The sequence below is a fragment of the Mus caroli genome, chromosome 7 (genome assembly GCF_900094665.2).
Source record: "Mus caroli chromosome 7, CAROLI_EIJ_v1.1, whole genome shotgun sequence".
In the NCBI taxonomy this organism is placed as follows: Eukaryota; Metazoa; Chordata; class Mammalia; order Rodentia; family Muridae; genus Mus; species Mus caroli.
In genome coordinates this window covers 114,426,039-114,446,660 of record NC_034576.1, presented here as the reverse complement: position 1 = coordinate 114,446,660, position 20,622 = coordinate 114,426,039, and the positions used below count along the sequence as shown (strand labels likewise).

At 48.1% G+C, this 20,622-nt stretch overlaps 1 protein-coding gene across 4 annotated transcripts in view; it reads left to right on the top strand.

The window, feature by feature from the left end:
• Window positions 1-8,386: 8,386 nt before the first annotated feature.
• Window positions 8,387-20,622, top strand: part of Dkk3 (dickkopf WNT signaling pathway inhibitor 3) — a 43,295-nt gene continuing 31,059 nt past the window's right edge. Inside the window, exons 1-4 of one of the 4 annotated variants that reach the window (XM_021166966.2) lie at window positions 8,387-8,550; window positions 9,089-9,324; window positions 16,645-16,782; window positions 18,700-18,783. In XM_021166966.2, coding sequence (XP_021022625.1) covers window positions 9,112-9,324; window positions 16,645-16,782; window positions 18,700-18,783 — 435 coding nt within the window. In that variant the 5' untranslated portion in view covers window positions 8,387-8,550; window positions 9,089-9,111. Of the gene's footprint in view, window positions 8,600-9,088; window positions 9,325-16,644; window positions 16,783-18,699; window positions 18,784-20,622 lie in introns of all 4 variants that reach the window. The other 3 variants (XM_029479802.1, XM_029479801.1, XM_021166967.2) reach the window with 3 other exon arrangements.

Sequence of the window (20,622 nt, the reverse complement as noted above, 5' to 3'; positions counted from 1 at the left end):
CAGACACGTCACATGCACAGCAGGCACGTCACATGCACAGCAGACACGTCACATGCACAGCAGGTTTGTCACATGCACAGCAGGTGACACGTCACATCCACAGCAGGTTTGTCACATGCACAGCAGGTGACACGTCACATCCACAGCAGGTTTGTCACATCCACAGCAGGTGACACGTCACATGCACAGCAGGTGACACGTCGTCACATGCACAGCAGGTGACACGTCGTCACATGCACAGCAGGTGACACGTCGTCACATGCACAGTTAAGAGCAGGGAGTGATGAGCTTGTGAGCATGCTGGTGTTCAGCTCACTTTCTCTGCTCCTTCAGTCTAGGATCCTTGTCTACAGAAAGGCTGCCCACAGTGGACAGGTCTTCCAAACTTGATTAATGAAATCAAGAACACCCTGTCCTAGACATAGCCAGAGACCTACCTCCCAAGTGATTCTGAGTTGTGTCAAATCGACAACTAAAACCAACATCACAAACTCACATCCATAAAATTTCTCTCACTAGTGGCCAGTGTGGTGCCCACGGATAGGCTCCTAAGTTACATGCTCACGGCCATGATCAAGGCACAGACTCTCCCAGTGTGTTCCAGTTTCATCTTCAACTCCTTCTCGCCCCAGCCTCTGACAGCAGGGCATCTGTTTGCAGACCCAACAGCTTGACTTTTCTAGAACATGCAAATGGACCCTAATTCTCTAAACCTAGATTCTTTCTCTTAGTGTAATGTATCTGAGATGTGTCCATATTGTGTACACAGTGTAAGAGTTTTTTTCCATTCAGCTGCTGACCAGTAAGGATCTTAAGGTCACACAGCCCACAGAAGCCACCCCCACTTTTCTGGAAACACCTACCAGGTGAACAGTGCCTGATGGGTCCTGCCTCAATATTTTCAGGAAGGCTCTGCCATCCTGGTGGTGTTGGTAGTGCTATGCCTAGAAGTCAAGGTTGATTCTTGGCTGCACAAGCATTTCCTAGAGGCTTCCCTAGTGACATGACTGATAACATCACTATCATACACTATATCAATACTGAGCTAGGAGCCCAGGTATTGGGTGCGAACCTGCAGATCTTACAGGAGAGCCTACAGGAGATGAGCGGGTCCAGTCCTCGAAGAATCTGAACCCAGTATTGTCAGGCTCTCCATCCATCTGCCTTACCTCTTCTCCAGCAGTTTCCAAGAACATCAGGAGGACGGGTGGCACTGTTGGGTGTGAACAAGCTAACCCAGAAGCTAGAGGAGAAGCTGGTGAAAAGACAGAAGAAGAGCTTTGTGGTGAGGCCAAATGATAAGAGGATGCTTTTCAAGGATGCTTCCTGTGGTCTCCCGAGCCAGACTGGACCACAACATGAAAGGAACCCCATGTCACACCTACCAAGTCAACACCTCTAAACATGGCAGGCAAGCAGGCACCCGGATTTATCAGCAAACATCTATATAGTAATATGGTTCCTATCAGCCAGCATTTTCAAACAAACAAACAAATAAATCAGGTATGGTGGAGGTGACTGGGTAAAGGCATTTTTAATTCTCCTCATCTATACCTGACAGCGTGAGGATAATCTTGAATTCCTCATTTTCTTGACTACCTACTGTTTCAATTATTCTTTCCCCAGGAGCTATGAACGATGTCTACCCCCTCCCTGTAAGGCCCTGATGACAAATTAAAGTGGGATCTCATCAAAGTTTACCCTGAGCAACCAGTGAGACCATCTGGGCTTCCTTACAGAGTGTGGGTGGGAGGCTACTTGCAGCAGTGTGGGGATCTCTGAGTGGCCACACCAGGAAGTCTTTATCCAGTGTGGATGATGGCTTCCCCATAACTCTCCACAGTCTGTGGGATAGCACCTCTGAGAGCTTGAGTGATGGGGGTAGAATTGCATACAGCTGGCTGGGAAGAGCAGGGAGGGGGTGGAGGGTGTGTGTGTGTGTGTGTGTGTGTGTGTGTGTGTGTGCACAAAGAAGTGTCCATTGTCTCTCAGAACCTCCTACTTCTAAGGGGACTCAACAGGCCTGCTCTCTGTGGTCTTTCGAAGCAGGCTGCTTTGCTTGAAGGACTGGGTTCTATAATAATTACTCACCATCAGGCTCTGCCACGTTTCCTTTTGTGAACTAGTTCCACCAAAATACTATTCCTGCTTGCTCGTCCTCCTCCATTTCAGACACATGGGATAACACAGGGAGCCCACGGATCCACCTGCCAGCCAGAGAAACAAGGCAACCAGCCTCCAGGTTCTCCCTCCTGTGCTGTGCTAAAGGCTAGGAATAAGGTCCTATGGGTCTCTTTTGCTCCACCCATGGAAATTTGGCAAAAGAAACATATATTTTGGATATTCAGGGGTTGTTACTCATGGAAACCATGAATCCACGTAGACAGTCTTTCCAAGGGCAGATGGAATTTCCATTCAGAAAAATCTTGGCACCAATTTTTTTCTGAACTATTTTGTGTTACAGGCAGGAACAGAGAAGGCTTCAGGAAACTGTGCATATGGCATTGCTAAGCAGAGGCTAACAAAGGGGGGGGGGGCTGCTCTTGGGGACTGTCTCTGTTCAGTAGGACCAGCTGATCCTGCTTCCTAGGAATCGCAAGGGAAGACAATACGCTCCTGTGAGTAAATAGACTACCTTGAAGAGAACCATCTCCTTAAAATGAAAGCAAGCAAGCCAGGCACAGTGGTGCACACTTGTAAGCCAGGCACTTGGCAGGTGGAAGTGGAATGATTCAGGAGTCAAGTCACCTTTGCCATTAGTGAATTGGAAGCTAGCCTTGGTGACATGAGACAGCCTCAAATAAGTAAACAGATGAAACTGGAAGAACGCAGGAGAACAAAGTATTCACCAACCCCAGCAGGCAACACTTGTTTACAGGGTGAGTCTCTGTGAGGACTCTGGAACAGTCTCCAAGGACTTGAAGAATCTAAGGACAGATATCACAGCTGGATCTCAGAAAGATTCATAAGAAACCAGAGGCAAGGGTCCGGGGGTGTCTCCACCTCTGTCCCCACTTCTTCTCCCTCAGACTCACAAGCTTGACTCGGGTTTCTCTCTTCCTCCTTTGGATGGTTTCCTCAGCCTCAAGTCCAGGAGAGAGGGAGATGGCTCCAGCTTCGCTGAGCTGTCCATCCTCAGATAAATGGAATGGAATGCCACGACAAGCTGCCCCCCCACCCTGTCGCTATGAGGCAAAGCAGGGATGGTGGTCCTTCAAGCACTTTATGAGGAGTCAGCTTTGGCCTTTGTTTCACCTGTTCCCTCCATCCCCCTCCTTGTCTATCTACCTATTCTTCATGGCACTGTGACCTCACAGTCTTGACTCTATTTGACGTGTCCCTGTGGCTGCTCTGGGATGGACTGTAGGTGGCTGCAGGGACATGCAGAGTCATGTGTAACCTCACTCTTTTCATTTGAGCCATGAGAACAGCTGCCAGAGACATTTTCTCCACCTCTAACTCCATCCATTTAGTCCAACTTATTTGGGAGGGGGGCGGATTTGTTGGGTTACATGTCCCAATCACAGTGGATCAGTACAAGAAGTCAGGACCAAACCCAGGATTAACACTGCTCACAGTGGGATGGGCCCTCCCACATCAACTGTCAATCAAGAAAATAGCCCTATAAATTTGCCAAGGAGTTAATTTGATGGGGACAATTCCTCCTCAGTTGAAGTTCCCTCTTTCCAAATGACTGTAGTTAGTGTCAAGTCGACAAGACTAAATAGCACAGACACATGAAGCAGCACACACACAACACAGCGCCGTTGGATCTGTCTGGAGATTCAGAAAATATACAATGGACGTACTTAACTATGTACAAGTGCATTCTCCATAGCACACTTTAAATAGCTTTACAAAACAAAACAATTGCAGCAGAGCACATTAACCTTATGAGTTATCTCAACATATATTCACCATTGAAAATGGAGAGGGCCAAGTGGCGCTATATGCCTACAATCCTTTTATTTGGAAGGTAGAGGCAGGAGAATTAAGGATCAAAGTAAACACCTTACTTACATAGTGAGGTCAGCCTGGCCTTTAACTATATTAGAAAATAGGGTTGGGGGTGGAGGCTTTGTGTGTTTTCTGCTGCCTCTCACTCAGAAGCAGGCTATACATTTATGCCTGCATTATACCTGCATTTGTTACTATTTGCAAGGGTTCACACATAATATCTGCTCTTATTTCGTGTTTTAAAAATATGCTCACACAGTAGTCTGTGAATTTCATTTTGCAAACTGCCTTTTCCAACTTTACATAATGTTTCTGAGACTTAGCAATATTGTTGCCTATAAATGTCACTCATTCTTTTTATTGCCGCACAGCATTGAGCTGTGTGAGAGAGAAGAGCCCAGTCTGTCCTCTTCCTCTTCAATAGTGCCAATAAGTGGCCTTCGCACGCTCAGCAGCACACACGGAGCTTTGATGAGCAACACCGTACAGGCCTCCTTGGGTGCGTGTTCCCGAAGGGTGGGGGTTAGGGGTGGGGGTTGGGGGTGGACAGCAAGACCCAAAGCTGCTGAGCAGCTTCTAACTCTCTAGGAAATTTCTAGTGAGTGACAAGCCTGCTGGGACCACGTCTTCATCCACGAAATGAGATGTTTATGTCACAGTTGATTCTCCAAGAGAGAATGTGAGAATTTCAAACGCTGTATAATTATTCCAAAAAGTGCTCCCAGTGCTCTGAATGAAGACAGAGAAATAAACAAAACCACACTCCCTATGGTGGTTTTGAATGAGAGATGTCCCGACAGGTTTGGGTATTTGAACACTTGGTCCCCAGTTGATAGAGGAAGTAGGTCACTGTGGGTGGGCTTTGAGATGATATATACTCACCTAATTTCAAACTGCCTCATGTTTGTAATTAAAGATATGAATTCTCAGCTTCTTGTTTCCTGCTGCTTGACGTGTTGTCCCCACCAGTGTGGAATAAGGACATGACCAAAATTTTAAACCAAATTTGAAGCAAGCTTTAATTAAGTCCTGACCAGGTTGATGAACTCTGGCTAGGTCCATCTCCGGGTTCCCAGGAAATGGCCATGAGTCACATTTTCCAGGAGTTTAAGAAGGCAAAATTCACAGTTCACCACACTTCCCATCGGGCCCTATCAGGAACAACAAGCATACATCCTGACGTATTTCCTGCCCGTGTACCTGCCGCCTTTATCCAGTCAGGGGCAAGTGTACATCCTGATGTATTTTCTGTGCATGTTCCTCCTGTCCACATGTGATCAAGCACATTTGGTGCAGATGGGACAAACAAACATAGGACAAACAGGAACTTATTCTAACTGTCTTTTTTTTTTTTTTTGGTTTTTCGAGACAGGGTTTCTCTGTGTAGCCCTGGCTGTCCTGGAACTCACCTTGTAGACCAGGCTGGCCTCGAACTCAGAAATCCGCCTGCCTCTGCCTCCCGAGTGCTGGGATTAAAGGCGTGCGCCACCACGCCCGGCTTTATTCTAACTGTCTTAACTGCAAATATAACCCTTAGCCTGCAAGGTATATTTTTCCTGTGTAGGTCTCCTGTTAACTTGAAAGGTGTATTGTTCTTGTTTCTGCTTTGATCACACAGTTGCCATGCCTCCACTGAGTGAACCCTTATCCCCTGGATAAACTCTCTCTCTCTTCCTTAAGCTGCCTTTGGCCATGGTGTTTATCATAGCGGCAGAGAAGTACCTAACACCGCCATTGCCCCTGATATCCCTAGTGTATTTAGATCTTGGACAAATTGCAAGTGTGGTTCAGAAGGTTTGTTTTGCCAAACATAACAGAACTGTGCAGATCTGTCCCCACTCTGCTCCAGCCCCCACCCCTCATCCTTTCATCTCACAAAAGCCACCTAGGTAGGGACTCTTCTACCAGTCTCCAGAGTAACTGGGCTTTCTTTGCCCCCATCCAAGCTCTTCAGAGCTGAGCATGCCTGCACTGGGGTGGTGTCCATGGCTACAGCTTGCTCAGTGTCTCTGCTACCAGCCTGGGGCTATCTGCCAGACTGCTTAAAGCTAGGCAGGTAGAGACCTAATAATTGAGTCATGTATGGTTTCATTTCTTTTTGTGATCGTTTTGTTTAATAACAAAACTATTTATCTGCACAACAGTTCTGCAAAGAATGTGATCACAAAATTGATATTTCCCCTTGTGAGAAAGCACAGCTCTTCTGTTGCCGTTTAAAAAGAGCCTTTGTAATTTGGTCAGTAGTAGACCTAAGGTGGGAGTCAGGGCTTATCTGAGGAGTCCTTAGTATTTTACAGTCAAATCAAGGGCTGGATAGCAAATTTGGTCTCTTGCAGTTTCTCACCCGATGCTGGATATGACTGACTCCCCCCCCCCCCAGGGCAGCTTTCATCTCTGTTGGTGAGTGAACACTGATGCACAGTGACAGGCAGGGCATCTAGAGCCTCAGCAGAAGGCTCCTTGCACAGGGTCAGCCATCTCCAGCAAGCTAACTGAGCAGGGCCTTCCAGACACTCACGAGGGCAGAGCAAAGCACGCTGGGAGGGAGCTTTCCTTGGACTCTATGAGTCTCTACTTAGAGGCCTGCCAGTTGAGGAGTGGCTGGGTGTCCCATCTTGGCCAGAGGCAGGTTTGCAGTCATTGACTGAGTGGTAGCCTGGCCTTTCTGAGTCTCCCATTCCCGTTCTCTGCCTACAGAACAGGACAGACATCTCTCTCAGATCAGTGGCAAGCAGTTGCCTAGTAGGAAGAAGGCCTCAGGGATGCCTCCTCTCAGCGGCCACTGCTGTGGACTCAGGTGTATGGACATGACACAGCGGTCACCATCGCAGACACTTATTTTCTATGTTTTCCCAGGGAAATTGCTTATCTTCTGCTCCCAGACACCTCAGATACTTCCCAGCCGAAGTGTAGCAAAGGAGTATTGTGTTCAAAGATAGTAGAAGCTCTGGAGGTGGCTTACTGGGTTCAAATCCCCATCTAACTCCTTGTTAGTTTGAGATCTTAAGGAAGGGTCCTTGTTTGAGACCAAAAAGCTTAAACCTCAAAAGGCTGCTGAGAATTCAATGAGTAAAACTTTAAATAAAATTAATTAATTAATTAATTAATTAATAATGCATGTTACTGTAGTGCTGTACCAGCAGCTCTAACCACACTACCCCACTTCGTTTCTCAGGGATCAGGTGTGTAGGCCTGGGGCCCTGCAGATACAACCAAGCTCCTGGTTCCTAGTAGGTGGCAGGGGAGGAGCTGGTGAAGAGACTCCACTGAGTCAGTGGCCTGTGCTAACTACCCCAGAGAACAGATGAGGCATGTTCCAGTTTGGCTTTCTGTTGCTGAGATAAAGATCATGATTAAAAGCCACTCAGGGAGGAAAGGGTTCATTGTGTTTTATAGGTTTACACTCCATTATCAAAGGAAGCCAGGCCTGGAGCTCAGGAACTGAAGTAGAGCTGATGGAGGAAGGTCACTGTCATATGCTCTTCTGGCTTGCTCAGCCACTTTTCTTACACAGCCTAGGCTCAACTGCCTGTTGGTGGTATCACCCCTAGTGGCTGGGATCTCCTACATCAATTAGCAGTTAAGAAAATGCTATATACCCACAGCCCAAGCCAATGGAGGCAGTTTCTCAGCCGAGGTGTTCTTTCCCCAGATGGCTCTAGTTTGTGTCAAGTTGACAAAAAATTAGCCAGCACAGGGAAGAAATGAGAGAAAGATCAGGAGGTGCCGAGAGGGAGGGGGAGGGGGAGAGGGAGGAGAGAAATGTCAGGGAAACTGATGAGGAAGAATCAGGATAGATAATCAAAGAAGTGGGAGAAGGGTTTTCGGAAACACTTTTTAAAAAATTTAATTTAATTTAATTTTTAAGTACCCCGTTTCTAGGCACTGAAGGGATAACTGCCAATAGACCAGGTTGCTGTCTCAGGTACACAGCCCATTTTCGAGCCCTGACCCCTCTTCAGGAATCGTGCGTATTAAGTTGGAATTACATGTACAGCTGTAGCCTGCAGCATACATCAAGCTACGTTACAGACCATACTAGTTTGGCAGTACTGGGACTGTTGGTGTCCATCCTAGCTACTTCACTATGTCGCCTGTCTAGGGACTTGCTGACATTCTGTTGACCCATTCTCATGGCCAAAAGTGGATTTTCCTGGCTGGGTACTGTCTAGACTACCTTGTGATGGCTGAGGAGCTGGGATTCCATCCCTTTGGACTGCGTCCAAGGCAGAGGCAGACTTAGAGGTAGCAAGGTGAGACTCAAGAAGGCTGTAAAATGTAGTAGAAGCCTGGGCTATCACGGAGGTAGGGGGCTGCCAGAAAGAAGATAGATCCCTGCAGACTGGGCCTCCCAGGATTTAGAGGCAGGAGTGAGCTGAGGTCGTAGACGGCCTGGAGAGCGATTGGCTGTGCGACCGCCCCTCCCGCGGGGCGGAGGCGTGGTGGACTAGGGGGCGCAGGCTGCAGGCTTTCTGGATACAGGCGCTTCTGCGTCCTAGCCGCACACAGTGCCTCTCGCGCTGCTCTGTGGCAGCCCCGAGACCGGTCGTGGCCAGATCCGGCTTGCAGCTCAGCTTTGTTCATTCGAAGTGGGTGAGCGGTGATCATCGTCGTGGGGATAGCCCAGCTGGGTCTCCCTTAGGTAGAGATGGGGGGGCACCATGCCTTTGTATCGCGATGGGAGGAGGGCTCTGCCGAGCTCTGCTGGGGGCTAGGAGAGGCTAGAGCCTGTGTCAGGGGCCAAGAGGTCCCAGCAATAGAATTGATGGGGAAATAGTACAGGAAGGGACGGGACTCGAACCCGTAGTCCAGCTAATGTCTCCTGGTCCGGGCAAGTGGTCTGCTATTAAGAGTAGAAGACTCGAGTTCCTTGGTTCCGGAGCTGGGTTTCCATTAGCGTGTCAAGTGGAGCTCTCCCTAGGTACTAGAACAAGGTTTGGGGGCTTGGAGTGCAGAGGGCACCCAGGCTGGAGGGGAGTAGCGTGGTCACCACTGTTTCCAGCAGGGATTGAGTCTGGGAGGGGGCTGGGTCTCGCTCCATCTGGGGGCGGGCAGAGCAGCGGGGCGGGGCGGGGCGGGACGGGCAAGAGGGGTGGTCCTGCAGTCTTTGATAGCGTTCCGGGACACACAGGCGGCGACCAGCGCGGAGCAAACATGCAGCTCCTCGGGGGTATTTTGCTGTGTACACTGCTGGCGGCGGCGGTCCCCACTGCCCCTGCTCCTTCCCCGACGGCCACTTGGACTCCGGCGGAGCCGGGCCCGGCTCTCAACTACCCTCAGGAGGAAGCTACGCTCAATGAGATGTTTCGAGAGGTGGAGGAGCTGATGGAAGACACTCAGCACAAACTGCGCAGCGCCGTGGAGGAGGTGGGTGCACCCTGAGGGCGCCTGGCTCTGAAAGTGCGAGAATGAGAAAGGGAGTGGGCCGGGGGAGTTGGCGGGGGTGGGGTGGGGGGATGTTTCTAGCGATGGTTGCAGCACTGGCCAAAGACTTGGCTTTGTGCAGAGCTGGAAAAAGGCCTGACAGCAGATGTGGAGTGCCCTGAGTGCAGCGCTGGGTGTTTCTTACTCTCAGCGGGTTCTGTCTGCCTGTCTAAAGGTCTGAATGCATCCCTGTCCAGCAAGGGAGGTTTGGTGGAATTCTTCCTAAGGAGCAGGAGCCACTGTGTCACAGCTGGCTGTCCCCTGTTGGAGCTGAGCTGAGGTTGGGGCCACTCTGGTGTCTCAGCGCAATGGGTTTGCAGAGGCTGGGGCAGCTGCAGACAGCTTCAAGTTCCAACGTGTCCCTTGGGCATTGAGCCTGTACCATCTTCCCCAAGAAACAGTCAGGATGCTAGTCATGCGGAAAAGAATCTTGAGCTCTGCTGGCAGTCTGTCTGGCTCCCTTAAATGTGTTGTGGGGCAGCGAAGGAGGACTGAAGTTAAGTCCTAAGACCATGCCATAGTGAGTGGTTAGAAGGGAGGGCATGAGGTTGTTCACAGCAACCCTATTCACCTACACCCAGTGGGTTTTGGAGACCAAGGTTCAGATTCTCTGCCACTCAACAGTAGGTGGACCGTGGTCAATCATTTAGCAGCCCGACCTCAGTTTCCTGTGAGAATAGCCGAAGTCCCAAAAATGTAGTACCTGGCAGATGAGAGGCAAACTTTGGTTCCTCATCTTCCAGGGGCCAACACTTTGCATGGCACCCTGCTCTATTTCCTAAGATGGCCTCCAACCATGTTGAAAGCGGCCTTAATCTTCTTGATCAGCATGTTAGGCTAGCCGTCCTTGGCACCTAGTGAGAAGGGGATTTGGATCTGAACGGAACTAGCTATTGCAGTGAACCAGACAAGTGGGTTGGGCACTTACCGTCTCTATTGTGGTAACCACCTTAGGTAGTTCTAAATGTTGGCCACCGCCTGCTGGAATGGGTTGATTTCCCCCCAGCCTTGCGTCCTTTGGGTGTATTTTGCCTTTCATTTCCCAAGCCAGCCTGATGACTTTGCAGGGAACACTGGATTGGGAGGCAGGGACACAAGTGACCCCTGAATATCTACCAGACAGGCCTGTAGGTTTTCTGAGCTTATGGAATGGCTTGTGTGTACCGTAATTGAAGGAGGGCAGTCAGCCAGACCCAAACAGCCCCCAACTCTGTAGCTGTAGATTGCACGGAGCTCCTGACCATTCTCGCTCAAGTCAGGGCTCCTGCTGTCCTTACCTGGATTGTAGGACTCCCCCCACCCCACCCTACCCCCCGTGCACATGGATTCCCAGGAACACTGACAACAGCACTTCCATGTTTTAGCTCACTGGGACATGCTCACCACAGTTGAGAAGGTTTATAGCAGGGCTCTCTGAGATCTGCGTCCAATGAGGACTGCTTGGTTTCTGTGGCCACAGTGCAGTTTAGGCCCCCATCGGACCTTAGTGCTGTGCTTTTCCCATGGAAATTTTTATCATGGCTCCACTGCTGCCCATCTCGATACATTTCTGCTTCAGTTGTGCAGATTGGCTGCAAACCAAAGACATTGATCTTCACATTTAACAAAGTCAGTGGCCTTTTCCCTAGATTGTCCTCGTGGGCTGTGGCGATGGGAAAGGGGGTGTTAGACAGTGGGGACCAACTGCCTCTCATTTAGTCCCAGCACTGCCATTTATTAGTGATGGGATTCAGGGTCTGGACTGGAGAAAATCTTTGACCCACCTCTGGATCAAAGAGAAGATTCTAGAAAAGCAAATTACCTGGTCAAAAATTGGTATAAGAAAAGCAGGTAGATATAGACCAAGTGTCTTCCTCATGAGGTCATTATAATTAAGAAGGACTGTTGGGTCTCCGGAAATAATGGCTAGCATTATTGTCATAGTAATACTGGCGCTGGGGCCAGGCTTAGTAGTACTTACCTGTGTTGCAGCCCTTGGGATGTTTGAGGTCAGCCTAGGCTACATAGTGAGACCCTCTATTACAAGCCAAAAAAAGAACAAAGGAAAACAAACAGTAGAAGCATGAATAACACACTACTTACCAGCATGTGATCGATTCTCAGTGGAACCCACCTTTAAAATGTCGTGGGCTCTGACTGCAGCTCAGCAGTAGAGCCTAGCACGCTCTGAATCTGAGTTTGATCCCCAGCACTGGAGCAGGGTGGGAAGAAAGAGAAAAGAAAACTGCAAAGTTTTTAAAAGTCAGACTTAAAGTAGTGTATGATTTTATGGGTTGTTGGCTAATGGCTTTTTAAAAATAACTTTTATTTTTATTTGTTATTATTGCATATGTATATATGTGCATGATGTGTGTGTCTGTGTGTAAATGTGGGTGTGTGTGTATGCATGTGCACATACCTGTGTGCCACAGTGAATATATCAAAGTTTGAGGACAACTTTGTGGAGTTGGCTCTTTCCTTTCACCTTTGCGTGGGTTCCAGGGGTTGACTTTAGGCTGGGAGCCTTACATTGTGAGTGTTGTTACTCTCTGAGCCATCCACCAGCCCAGCTTTTTTTTTTTTTTTTTAAAGAAACTTCCAGAAAGTCTCTTAAATGTCATAAACACAGGACAGTTGCTGTTTAGCTACTATCCAAGAGAATGGGGAAGGACCAAGCCAGAGGCAGCTAATGTTTACATAGTTGCATCATGAATCTGCTTTCAAGTAACTTCCTGGCCTTTTATTTTTTCCAGCTGCCTCAGGCTGTTGATGTCTCTTAGGGAACAAAGTAGCTGATTTTCTAGGATTATCTTTAGAGACAGCAAATCCTCCAACATCTTCGATCTGAGAAGTTCCTGGTTTTCTTGTTTCATTATCCCATGTCCTTAAGAAGTGTGTGTTAAGGATAGAGTCACTTTACCCCCCCCACCTTGTTGCTACATCTATAATTGGTATATTTGAAATGTTTTAGTATATATGATAATTTGGGTAGGTGGGTGTGCATGTGCATGCCCCACTGCATACATGTGAAGGTCAGAGAACAATTTAGGGAATTGGCTTTCTCTTTCCACCATGTGAGTCCTGGAGATTGAACTCTGACCACTAGGGTTTGGTGGCTTGACTTTACCCAGGCCCCATCTTCCAGCCTGGAACTGGCACATTATAGAGGACTCTTACTGTCTGACTGAGTCCTAGGAAGCAACCCAATACCACGCCTGGATTTCTCTGTGCAATTTTCCAACTGTGCTCCTTTAATACCCATGAATTTGATGGGCTGCGAAGGCCATTTTTAACAGCGTTCACATTCTTCTGCTGTGAAGCAACTACTGCTTCGGGCTTACGTTTCTCTTGCTGGTGGCAGGAGTCACTGTGGTTGAAGATTCCGTGGTAAACTGTACTTTTAGTTTATGGTTTCATTAAATAGTCCTTAGCTCATTGTGTTGATATAGCCACTGGCAGAGAGGGGGTGGGGTTTGAGAGGGTCTGCTTAGCCATCAGTATTCTGGAGATTTGGGGACTTGCCAGCTATCTGGAAGCCAAACTCTACAATTCCAGTTCCAATGGAACTTAGAACACATTAAGACAGTCTTTTTCTGGATACACCCTCTATAACACCTTGCTTTCCTTATTTCCAGCTAAACCTTACTTTTTGCTAAACATGCCTGCCAGGTCCCTTTCTTTAAAAAATGTCATTTCCTTCCCATCCATCCTGTCTAGTCCTGGTTTCTTCTCTTTCTTTTCCACTTTGTTATAATGGGAGCTGTTGGCTGCTTGCTCCTCCCATTTCTCCCAAGCTGCCTTCTTCACCATCTGCTTCCTTACAGGATGCTTGCTAGAAGAAGAACACAGCAGCTCCCGTCACCTGTTAACCCTGCAACAGGTGTCATATTGATGCTCAGACTGGGAGTTCCCTAAGTCTTTTACCCGATGAACAAAGTGGGGAGCATCCTCACCACTCCTGTATCCAATCTGTGGTTTGGAGGGGCCTGGAGCATTGCCCAAGGTGAGGTGGTTATTTAGGGGTAAAGCTGAGCCTTAAGCTTGCTTTGTCTGACCCCAGAACCCTGGCCCATCCTCCCATGCTGCCCTGCGGTGCTTTCCAGGCAGCTGGTTATCTAATTCAATGCTCATCCTGGTCCTTCTAGAGTTTACACGAAACCTTTGCTATCCAGACTTGATTCTGGCCAGGCTCCTGACTCCAGTTTCTTTCCACACTGGTCTCTAAATCATTTCACAGCTAGTATAGAATCTGTTGTAGCTCCCAGTTTCCAGGAGCAGGAAGAAGGAAATCTTCCTGGTTATCTAAAAATACAATAATGTGTGGAGTCCCGCCTCTAGAAGTGACAATTTGGTGCATCTAGGAAGGGGCCCAAGTATTTTTTTAAGATATTTGAATGACCTTGATGTCTCTGGTTAAAAAACAGGTCAGTGTCTGTATTAGAGATGTTCTTTGTACATGTCTGTTAACCTATGGCTCAGTTTCCTCCTGTGCCCAGCACGGTCCCTCTGTTCCAGCTCACAGCAGGCAGATGCTTGTTTATTCAGGATGCTCCAGCTTTGCCTGTGAACTCTCTAGCATTCTCAACTCCTCTATCCAAATCCTCTCATCCCTCGGGACCAGCCCAATCCTGTGTACCCTCCTCTTTCTCCTCTGCCTCCTCCTGAGACCTTACTCTTTTCTTCCTTAAACCCTTCAGTTGCCAGTAGACACTATCACAGGAAAAGGGCTACAGTTATCTTTAACTGGTTTGTGTGGGACTCTTCCCATAAATGTGTCAGTCACTGGGGAATAGGAAATCCTGGACTGTTCAAGAAAGGCATGCTATTTGAAATGAAAAGGACCTAAATTTTAACCCAAGCTTTGCCATTTGCCAGTTGGTATGATGGCCTCTGCCAGGCTTGTTTTCTTTGCCCCTAAAAGGAGAGTGAACACCACCATCCCTACGGGCACTGCTGTGGGTATTCATAGTGGCCACACGCATGAGTAAGACTGGAACTTTACAAGGACCCAGTGGTGGCTCCATGGAGCAGCGGTGTCACCCCATCACAATGTCAGCACGACGTTTCTTAGGCAGGCATATGAGGCTGTTGGGTGAACTGTGTGTGCTTCTGTGTCAGTGTGTTTTGTGTTGCCTCTGTTCTCAGCAGCTTGGCTTCTGGGCAGGGAGGTGGGAGAGGGGGTGTTATAGTATTTTAGGGAATGGAAGCAGGGTGTTGTGGCTCATGGAAACACTCAGGAGGAGGAAGCAAGGAGTTAAAAGCCAGCCTCTAGTATGTAGTGAGTCAGAGGCCAGTCCACATGAGCCAAGTCAAGAGAGGAGAAAGAAAGAATGAATGGAAGGAAGGAAGGAAGGAAGGAAGGAAGGAAGGAAGGAAGGAAGGAAGGAGTGGGGATAGAGAAAGTGGTTGTTTTCAGTAGAAAAGTGCTTTCTGAGATTTGTTTTCCAGTATCAAAATAACTCAGCATATTAGAGAGCTCGAGGCACCTACCTACTACACCATGTCCTGCTGCTGAGGCTTCTTCACAGGTAGGAAGGAGACACCGCTTAGGTCTTCAGGGTGCCTCTGTCACGGTTGAAGAGACCTTATGGTAGAGGAAGCTTTGCTCTTCCCTCACACAGGACTCCCTGCTGGGACTTGCATTTGAGATGTCTAGACACAGCCTCTGGTAGGCTCTGTAGTCAATGACCTGGGCTGCCCTTGTGTCTGTGGAGCTATGGAATGGTCACTGTCACCTGCCCACTCACCAGGGCTGGAGACATGATAGATCAGGAAGGAAAAGCTGAGTGTAAACTTGTGTCACTGCTGTTTGTGACACAGGTGTCAGTGAGGCTCCCAGGACCAGAAGATTTGAGGGTGTGTCCTCAGAAGCCCGCCACCAAAGAAGGGCAGATGAATGCTTCCAAAGGACAAGAAGGGATGTGGGACCAGGAACCCATCTATCGGTCCCATAGAAGTGCCACCCAGAGTCACTAAGAGATGGGGCAGGGAAGGGAACTTCTGAAGGATATTTCGTCTATCTGAGTTTCAGTCTTTCCACACACACCAGATCCTGCAACAAGGATTTAGCAGCAAATTGTTTAGTTGGGGGACAAACCCCAGAAAAATTCTTGCAGGAATTAAAAAAGAAGAAGGAAGGAGAAAACCAAACCAGCAAAGGCTAGGCCCTGAGAAGGACCCTGCCTTGGCCACTTGGGGTTTAATCCCACTGGGGCTCACAGAGAGACTTGTCTTACAAGTGAGAAAGTTGGGTGCTTCTTCTCCATTCTGTTCCTCGTTGGAGGCATTCGTGCTTGAGGTTTCCAAAGACTGAGCACATTTCTGTGGCCAGAGAGAGAGACTAAGGCACTGGCTGGCTGTGTGGGAATTTAATGTAGGTGACCTCTGGGTTAGGCCACCAGGGCCTGGGCAAGGACCAATGATCAAATTTTCAACTCCACACTACACTGAGGATCTTGGGAATTCCTCTGGACTCTGTGAGCCTCAGTTTAGATACTTGTAAAGTGGAGATAGTAACATTCATTTCCTAGGAGGTTGTGATATTAAAAGGGAAAAAGAATTGACATGGGCAATGCAAAGCCACAAGTGTCAAAGAGATCAACAGGAAATAGATTAAAAAGTAGAATTGGGGACCAGAGAGATGGCTCAGCAGTTAGGAACACTGACTGTTCTTCCAGAGGTCCTGAGTTCAATTCCCAGCAACTACATGGTGGCTCACAACCATCTATAGTGGGCTCTGATGCCCTCTTCTGGTGTGTCTGATGACAGCAACAGTGTACTCACATACATAACATAAACAAACAAACAAACAAACAAATCTTTAAAAAAAACCAGAAGTGGGGGAAGTGTTTGAGGGGAAAGACGTGTATGTGTGCACGTGTGTGTTATGTTGAATGTGTGGCGGATCAGAACAAATGTTCCGATGTCAGTTTTCCTCGTCACCTTATTGAGGCAGGGTCTCTCTGCTGCTGCTCTGTGGACTCCCCGATGATTCCCGCCCCCTGCCTCCCATACCCTTGTAGCTGTGCTGGGATTACAGTTCAGAGGGACCACATCTGACCCTTTTACGTGGGTTCCAGGGATAAAACTCAGGACTTTTGGCTTGCTGGATAAGATAACCTTCTGAGGTCATGTAAAACGTTTGGAACTCATGTCTAATGGCCACTCAGTGGCCTGCCACTGTCACCAGTCTTGGCACCTGTAGAAGAGGGGAAGAGAAGGCAGCCCCTTTTCTTCACCTCAGTTGTAACTGAAAGAAACAGTTTTGTGTCTTTGATTTGATAGATGGAGGCGGAAGAAGCAGCTGCTAAAACGTCCTCTGAGGTGAACCTGGCAAGCTTACCTCCCAACTATCACAATGAGACCAGCACGGAGACCAGGGTGGGAAATAACACAGTCCATGTGCACCAGGAAGTTCACAAGGTAAGGGCTGTGGCACAGCCAAGGCTCCTTCCCACAGGCACCCGGCTGGGGAAAGGGGGCTTGTTGACAGGTGGGGTACCAGGCCATGATGTTGAAGTGAGAGCTATAGAAAGCAGTCTAAAACCCAAAGGAAGGGAGGGTGCTGTTCAAGGGGACAGGCATGTCTCAGGCACTAAATGGCTTCTGCACTTCTTACACCATGTCTTGCAGTTGAGGCTTCTTCTCAGGTGGGAAGGAGGCACTGGTCTCTTAGGTTTCCATGGGTGCCTGTGTCAGGGTTGAAGAGACCTCATGGTGGGTGGGGCTTTACTCTTCCCTTAAGAGCAGCTCACTAGTGACACAGCTCGCCTTAAGGAGGAAAACCTTCAGCTGGGTGTGGTGGAGTACACCTTTTATCTCAGCAACTTGGGAAGCAGAGGCAGTTACAGGACCGCCAGTACGACATAAAGACATTCTGACTCAGAAAACAAACAAAAAGAATAGGGAAACATTTTTTTAAAGATAGGTACAATGTAGACCAGGCTGGCCTTGAACTCAGAGATTTACCTGCCTCACCATCTCTGAGTGCTGGGATTAAAGGCATGCGCCACATCACCCATGGTAATGATGAAGGGGAAAGTTGCTACCAGTACAGGCTCTCAAGCGTTCCGTGGAGCATCTGCCTGTGTAGAGCTCAGAAAGTATTACACACATTCTTTCCCTAGAGAGGAAGAAGTGCATTGTGGCATAATAAAAGTGCCTGGGACAGGATTGAATAATAAATAATAAATAGTAAAATAAAAAGGACACCATTCCTTTTCACAGGGATGAAATATTCAGGTGAAAATTCTAAAGCATGAACCAGGCGTGCTAACTCATGTCTGTAATCCCAGCGCTTAAGAAGTGAAGGCAGGAAGATCAGGAGTTCAAGGCCAGCCTTGGCTACCTAGTGACTTCAAGGCCAGCCTGAATGACTTGAGACCTTGGAGGAGGAAAAAGAGAGAGCAAAGGAGATGAGGGAGGTGGAGATTGGCCCTTGCTGCCTGGGAAGCAGAAGCTGACCCCTTTCTGCATACCGGTCACATTTGCTTGTCTCTGGCTGTAGACTCTTGAGGTGGTAAAGCTGGAACTGACTTTAAAGGTAATGTCAAAATGAGAAACCTAAATCAGGGAAGAGAAGTGACTAGATAGTTGCTGGCAGCTGAACCGGGGCTCAGAGAACACTTTAGAACACCCAGACTCACCTTTTGTCCTGGCCTTGGAGGAGGTGGGAGTGGCCCTGCATCCTTGCTGATCCAGGACAGAATTGGGCAGCCCACAAGCAGGCACAGGGGCCCTTTAGAGCTGTCTCGGTGAGATGAACAGTTCTATAGAGTCAGGAGCTGGGTGGAGTGGCCAGAACCTTCACCTTCTTGTCTCTTATGGAGACATTTGTTTGGCTAGACGCATGGACGGGATTTCTATTATTTATTTATTTGAGACAGACCCTCCTGCAGCCCAGTCTGAACCCCAATTTACTTTATAGCTAAGGATGACCTTGAACTCCTGTTGCTTCTGCCTCCACGGCCCAAGTGCTAGGATTACAAGCCTCTGCTATCACACTGGTCAGGCTGGAATTTTGTCCAAAAGAATCTTGACACCGAGAGCCAAGTGATGAGTCCCAAGAGTGATAAAAATAGCTGCTGTCGAGTACTTAGTAGGTGGCAGACGCCAGTCTTGTGAGGTCCACTATCATCTTGTTCCTCTGCACAGTCACCTGATGGTGTGGATTCTGAATATCTCCAGGAACTCTGTCCGCTGGCAGAGCGGTGATGACAACTCAGAAGGGAGAGAGGGGCATCCCCTGACTCCCACTTCAGAAAGTGAAAACAAAGTCTTGAGATTTTTTTCCCCCCGAATTCCTTGTTTCATTTTTACTATACCTGTGTTTGTCTGTAGATAACTAACAACCAGAGTGGACAGATGGTCTTTTCTGAGACAGTCATTACATCTGTAGGGGATGAAGAAGGCAAGAGGAGCCATGTAAGTTACCATCTCTCTCCTTTCATGCCCCAGAGTAACACACCTCTGTGCAGCACAGTCTATGGACCTAGACTGCGGGCTGTGGGGTATGGCAGTAGACTCCCCGCCCCTCTCCAGCCTTGTCACTGCCAATGGGTCTCATTCCTCCATCTCCTACCTGAGAGAAGGCTATGCCTTCAGGTACCTGGACAAACAAGGGCTGTTGAATCCAGCTGTGATTTGTGGCTCAAATTCAAAAGGGGAACAAGTATCAGGTATATATATATATATTCTTTTGGTGACAGACTGTGTGTTCCAGCTGATAAAATGTCTATCCAGAGACAATGGGGTGGTCCATGCCTTAAATAATCCCAGCTCTGACTAGGTGGTTTGTGAGCCAGTACCTAACGGTGAAGAAGGCTGCCTGTTACCCCTGGCATCAGACTCTGGTCCTCATAACTGCTCTTGCAGTTTGCCAAAAGGTGTGCTGGATTTTGTAGGATTATAAAGTCCTACAGTTGGCAGGGATATGACATACACTAAAGTCAGGGAGAACCCAATGGGAGTCACAGATCACGTCTCCAAGCCGGAGGAGAATCCCCTGCAAGTGGATGTGGTCACAGGAGACAATATGCTTCCTTGTGGGGGACAGCCTCTTTGACCAGATGTCTCCCACAGCCCTGGCAAAGGTATCTGGGACTTGTGCCCACTCTTGACCTCACTGCTGAACTGGCAGATTACTAGGAAGGAGGTGGTGTTTTGGTTGGCAGTCAGAACTTTCTTTTTGTTTCTTTTTCTGCTTGTTTTGGCCTAGTACTTAAATGTGGGGGGAGTCATTAACCACAGGCTGGGGGGCTGGTTGGGCTGTGTGACAGTGGCTACCACCTTTCAAGGCAGAATGGAGGGAGATGGAATGACTTCTGCTGTGGACTGGAAGGGGCAGAGCCAAAGCCTTACCTTTTTTGCTCTGTGCGTGGGGGCACCGCAGCTTCCTAGCTATCAGCTCATACACTGTACCTTTTCCTTGTTCTAAAAGGACAGAAGACTAAGACAGGACTAACAAGGGCTGGAAGGGAGGGGGGCTGGGTTCCCTTTCTTTTTCTTTTTTTTTCAAATTAACTTTTATTTGAAATTACGCTTCCCCACAAGTATTTTAGGATCCTATACAATAACCTATGTAACCAATGTCCCAATACCAAAATTTCTAACAGCAAGTTATACAATTGTTCTAGGTAATAGATAAAGGTTGTCCTTCAGTGGTTAAGGGAATACTTAAGTTTCCGTAAATTTAACATAAAAAAAATCACACTTTAAGTTTATAAGGTTTAACATGTAAATTCAAATACAACATGTCTTATAGGAATTACAAGCTTTTAATTTCTAAAAGGTGACTTTTAATTTTTAGGTTCAAAGTTATATTCTTCAAAAGAAATGTCCCACATTTCTCCTAGAGCTTCAGACTTTCTGCACTCAACTATTTAACTGTCTCAGGCCACGTCAGACAAACCTGACACGACTGTCCTACAGGTTCCCTTTCTTTTTAACACATGCATATGTGTGGGCGTGTGGAAGCCAGAGGACAGCTTTGAGTGTTGTGCTCAGGAACACTGTCCACCTCCTGTGAGGCCGACTCCCATTGGCCTAGAGCTCACCAATGAGGCTAGACTGGCTGCCCAGCAAGGCTCCCATTTCCGTGTGGTTTGCTGGTTTGGGGATTATATGCATGGAACGTCATAGCAAGCATTTAGAACCTAGGACCTCATTCTTGCAGGGCAACTGTTGGTTGCCTGAGCCATGGCCACAGGATAAGCTTTTAAAAGGAGAGAGAGAGAGAGAGAGAGAGAGAGAGAGAGAGAGAGA